At 51.7% G+C, this 5,597-nt stretch overlaps 1 protein-coding gene across 1 annotated transcript; it reads right to left on the reverse strand.

Annotated features, from left to right (window-relative positions):
- Positions 1 to 907: 907 nt before the first annotated feature.
- Positions 908 to 4,818, reverse strand: SHISA4 (shisa family member 4). Its single transcript, XM_021003209.2, has 5 exons — positions 4,556 to 4,818; positions 3,972 to 4,143; positions 2,960 to 3,093; positions 1,715 to 1,882; positions 908 to 1,484 (listed from the first exon to the last, which is right to left on the reverse strand). Exons 1-5 carry the CDS (start codon positions 4,632 to 4,634, stop codon positions 1,438 to 1,440), a joined length of 600 nt encoding a protein of 199 aa, XP_020858868.1. The 5' UTR covers positions 4,635 to 4,818; the 3' UTR covers positions 908 to 1,437.
- Between the last annotated feature and the right edge of the window lie 779 nt (positions 4,819 to 5,597).

Below are 5,597 nucleotides of genomic sequence, written 5' to 3' on the forward strand. Positions count from 1 at the left end.
GTTAGAGACACCCAAGAATTGGCTGGAAACACATCTCCATCTGGGAACACATTTAGTACTGGAGAATGGGGCCCAATATGTTTAGGTAAGAGAGGACTGCTTACTGGATTTCGAGCATATTCATTCTGTTTAGGCACCCAAAAGTTGAGACCTCCTCTTTGTCTAGAGAAAGACACATCCGTGGACCAATTGGCAAGGGTAGGGGAAGGAGGACACTGGCAGCAGCAAAGAATGGAGTCTTAGGGACAGACAAGTGGGAGCCATGACACCTTGGTGGAAGGACTGAGAGCTTCTTAAGACCCAGGGCAGCAAGAAGAAATAGCATCCATTCTAACCTTCTCTGATACTCTGGTTTCTGCTTCTGGGTTCTGAGTTTCTTTTGCCAACTTGGGTCCCTCACAGCACCCACCATCATATCATTCCAGGAAAATTATAAGCAAACCTGAGTGAGAAAATCTTGGGAGTCTCCCCTTTCTGCTCCTCCTACCCCTAAGGGAGTCATACCTACAACTACAGAGCAACCTTCCTATCCAGCCAATAGCAGCAGTAGCAGCCTCATCCCCATAACCCAGGGAACAACCAGAGTGGTTTTATGCCCTTGTCTGGCACAGCAAGGCCCTAGTTGTACCTCTGTTGGCAACCACAGCTGGGTCTGGTGCCAGGCTGCCCAACTGATTTTATACCAACCTTGGAGGTCAGAGTATTACTGGTGTCCCTGCCCCTCTCTGGGCAGAAGACAAACCTGTCCCCTGGGAATGTAAGGCTAGCATATGCCCACCCAAGTCGGGAAAACTGGAAGAAGTAGGTACAACTATGCACACTGGGTGGACAGTGGGGGATAGAATTGGGTTGTGTCTTTGCTAACCAAGGATATGCTCAAAAATATTGAAGTTAGGACTTAGACGTCTTACATATTTACAGGTTTAATCTGTGTGGCTAGCCCTGGTTTACAGGGCAGTAGTGGGAGGAAAGGGAGAAAAATGAGGAGTAAAAGGATGATTGGTGACTGAGATATGGCCCTCTTCCACCCTCACCTCCACCCAGATGGGCAGAGTTGTGACAGCAGAAACAGCAGCAGACGTGGGTAAGCAACAGGCCTACTGAACGTGGCACTACTTACCAGGGCATAGGGTGTGCCCTCACCCACCATGCTTTCCTTCTTAACACCTCATATCTTTCCCCCTACATTAGAAAGAATCCCACCAACCTCCTTACCCCAAAGTCCCTTCCCAGTAAGGTGTCCCATGACTGTTCCATGTCTCCAGGGAGCTCATCCCAAAACAAAGTATCTGTCCTGCTTGGTCTGATGCTCAATGCACATGGATAGGTCCTTCTGCATGATCCTCTCCCACCAGTGGAACAAGGTGGAGAAATTAGGGTGTGCCTCTGAACAAGTGATGCCTAGAGGGAAGGCTGCAAAAATACGAGACTGGTTCCTCAGGCCCCAGGGTAAGTGGATTGTGGTGGCATATAGGGAGGAGGAGCTGAAAAGAAAAAGGAACTGAATTAGTGACATGGACAACTCCCCTTGGCAGGCTGGGGGAAGGAAGTAAGAGAGGCTAAGCCAGGTTGGAACATGGATGGGGAGCTTAGAAGCATGTGAGAAGGGAACTCGTAACTGGGAAACCAAACTCAGGGTTTAAGGTGGGAAGATGTCCAAGCTGAGTTGGGAGCATTCTACTGGAAGACAACAGAGGGGCTTAGTGTTTCTTACCTGCAGGATTGTAGACTGGGGGACCAGCTGGGTACATAGGATACTGAGGTGCAGGACCACTGGGGGGGTACACAAAGCCTGGCTGGGGGGGTGCAGGGCCAGCTTTGGGGTCCTGAGGATACGGGTACACCGGCTGGATGGGAATGCCCGCCATCGGGATCTCTTGAACTAGGGCAACAAAGGATAGACTTTAGACTTGGCATAGAGTGAGCAGAGAATAAATACTTGTTAACGGAATGAGTATGACTATAAGAAGGGAGGGGAACTTTAAAGATCATCTGATCCCCTAGGTTTATAGGGGAGAAAGATAAGGGCCAGGGAGGAAGAGGGATTTGCCCAGGATGGGATCAAGACTCCTCCCGATTTCAAATGGACCAAGGGCAGCACCTTAGTGATATTCCTGCCCCACCATGGCTGGACAGGCTGCAGGAATCATACCCCACCCCCTGCTTTTCCCCCTTCCTAGTCCCTCTGCTTCTAGAGACATGGGGCAGGGAATAGTGGGATAGGCCTCAGACACTCATTGCTGCAGATCAGTTTACAGAGCAGACACTCCCCTACCCCTGCCCCCCCCCAGTTAGGGAGGACACAATTCCTAGAAGGGGCTCAGATTTCAGAGTCTTCAGTCCTTGAGAACAAGACACCTGGGGAATACCAGCTGGGACAGGGACAGCAAAAACTCACACTTGGAATCCTAAACTCCAGAACAGCTGCCCAAGGGGTAAGTCCCCCAGGCCCTGCCACTGCCACTCACAGTGAACCCCACACATCTCCATAGTGTCATATATCCCACCTGCCAAGGTGAGAATATCACCCCAGGCAGCCTGGTATAGTGGATAGAGTAGAAATGGTATAGATAGCTATAGCCTTGGAATCAGGAAGACCTGAGTTCAAATCCTGCCTCAGATACTTAACTAGCTGAGTGACTTGAGTTTCCTCATTTGTAAAATGAGGGGTTTGGACTAGATGACCTCTAAGATCTCTCTGAGTTCTAACTATGATCCTATGACATCTGCTACTCTGCTATTCTCACACGTTCTAATAGCATGACATCCAATCTACTGCCCTGGACAGATCACCTAATATTCACACGCTCTATTACATACATAACTTTCAAATATGCAGTAAAGTACCACAGTAAAGCTACCAGTGATTCCAAACCTTGGTACACACACATGCCCAGATCAGCCCACCTTGCATCCCACTATGCCTACATGGGTTCCTGGCACCCCCACCAGTAAATACCTTCTAAGGGACTCCGAAGCTGCTGGCGTCGGCGGTACAGGTAACAGCAGGAGCAGAAGAAGCAGCAGATGGTGGTGACTACCACGGCAATGAACAGGATCACAGCAGAGGCAATACCCGCGATAGTCTTGGGGCTATGAGCACAGTAAGGCCCTGTCAACCTCCAGCCCATGTAGAAAGGAGCCAGGACACCTGGGTCTCCAACTAGATGGATACTATCCTGTTTTGTCATCGTAGCCATAAAGACTATAGATTTCAGTATACTGTGCTTGGCTCTGGCCAGGACTTAAGAGTTCTTGGGGGGAGGGGATGGGGGAGGAAGAGCTGGGGTCAAGAAAAGAAGAGGCCTATTCTGTGGCTCTTCCCCAGGGACAGGAGCCTAGTTTCCCCACCATGGTGAGCCAGCAGATATCTGGATGACTAAGTGTGGGGCATCCTGGACTTGTAGTTTTCTGGGGTTAGTTTTCTGGCTATACTCTCCTGGGTGTACCATGGCTCTTGGGAGCTGATGAGAGATTCAAGGAAGAGAGTGTGCATGGTACAACCCCAATCCTTTCATTGATTTGCTGCATCTACTTCATACTAGCACTAGCTCAGAGGATAGAGCATAGCCTGAGTTCTACTGCTAACTTAGTTCTCTTGGGAATCTTGTTGGACAGGGAAAAAAACCAAACCAAACCAATAGGGCTCTAGGAGAGGAGATTGGGGGCCCATATCAGGCCAAGACCCAAGCTCTATAGTATGCAGCATGGACTCCTATGAAACCCAGGAGTCCAGAATTCCATTCCCAGACACTAACCATTTAGCTGTGATTAACAGGCTAGCATCCGGAGCTTCAGATAAGGATGTGGAATTAGAGAGGAAGAAGCAAAAGGATGGCAGGAGGAAGAGGAAGGAAGAAGAGTCAATAGGGACAGGGCCATTGGAAGGAAAAGAGATGGAAGAGGGAAGAAGGGCCAGAGAGGAAAGACTAAGGGAGGAGGCTGGGAGGAAAAGGGCTGGGAGCTCACACCTAAAGGCCAGACAGTGCTTCTGCTGCCCTTCAGTGATGAGCTTGGACAAATCTCTGCAGCAGAAACGGTGGTAGCAGGTCCCACAGCAGAAAGTGGCGAATTCACAGTCAAACCCAGGGTGCCACGAGCCGTTCCCATCCAGATACCACAGGCAGTCCTCATCTGCCAACACTATGAACACGGTAGGCACCCAGTGGGCATCATGCTTGCCCCTCTTCCAGCCTACTCCCTCTAACTGCTTGTGGATACCAGTCCCCACTGGACTCCTGGCAGCCACGAAACTCCCCACCCCCATTCCCCTTCTAGCTACTGCCAATGAGATCTCACTCCTTGCCCACTTTCCAGGCATCAAATCTGGGGTCCAATTGCCAGCGTTCCAGTCTCATCACCCTTTCCGTCCACCGGGAAATCCAGTTACCACCTCCCCCTCCAGGGCCCATAATATTCCAGGGTCTTTTCCATAGCCCTTTGTCTTTCCCTCCCTCAAGAGCTCCCTCTGCGTCCTATGTCCCCTTCCCCCACCCCATCACTGTCTTCCTTCCCCACCCTAAGTCTGCCCCGTTCCAACCCTCCACCCCCTTACCCAGAGGAGCCAACAGGATGAAGAACAGTATTCCGGCTAGCTGCTTCGCTGCGGCCCAGGTCAGCCCCGGAGACGACATAACTGGGGGCAAGGACAGGGGCAAGAGCAGCGCTGGGGTTGCCAGGGGGAGGAGGCAGAAGGAAAAAACTAGGAAAAGAGGAAGACGGCCCACCAGGAGCCGGAGGCACTGAAGCTGCGGTAGGGCTGGGACCACGGCGGGCGGGCAGGCGGGCGGACCGCAGCTCCGACTCCTGCTCCCGCCCCCTCTAGGGGAGGGACTAAGGAGGCAGCCTGGGTAACCCTGCCCCTGCTGGCTTGGTGCTGCTGACCCCTGCAAATGGCCACTCACCAGGGGCCCCCATTTAGCGTTTTCCCACCTTCGGCCTAGGCACTGCGCATCCTCTACGTAATATGGACCATTCCTGAATCTGGTTGGGCTGCCCTGCTCCTTATGCCTTCTATGCAGTTCATCCAGGGGATTCCCGCGATGCCCACCCCTGGTCCTTCCTCACCTGGCCATGGGTATCAAGGAAAGCGCCAGAACCCCCAGTCCTGGGGCCATCTCAGAACGTTCAGGCTGATGCGCCAACCTTCATGAGAGTAATGAGTGGCTGAGGCTGCCCTGGTTACTGAGTGTCCAGCATGGGGAGGGGCCTAAAGGGGAGTGGAAAGAAGGGGCTGGGGGATGGTCCCCCTTTACAGAGCCTGAGAACACAGACTGCCATTGAGAGTCCGCTCAGAGCCACATTGTGTCTCCCTGCCCTCACAGGGCCCTGCTGCTTGGCCAGCTGTGTTGGCTTGCTTAAGGCAGGGCCCTACCCCCATCCCTGTGCCCACAGAGTTGATACAGTGCTGGGACTTGCTTGGAGTTAGTTGGTAATGTTTTGGACTATGGGAACACCGGCATTTAAAGACACATTATTTCTTTAAAATGCATCTTTTGGGATGTCTTTAATAATAGTAATTATAATCATAGCTTACGTTTACATGGTACTTTAATGTTCTCAAAACATTTACCCCACCAGGTTGTTGTGAGGATCAA

The sequence above is a fragment of the Phascolarctos cinereus genome, unplaced genomic scaffold (assembly GCF_003287225.1).
Source record: "Phascolarctos cinereus isolate Bilbo 61053 unplaced genomic scaffold, phaCin_HiC Scaffold_5;HRSCAF=322, whole genome shotgun sequence".
Lineage (NCBI taxonomy): Eukaryota > Metazoa > Chordata > Mammalia > Diprotodontia > Phascolarctidae > Phascolarctos > Phascolarctos cinereus.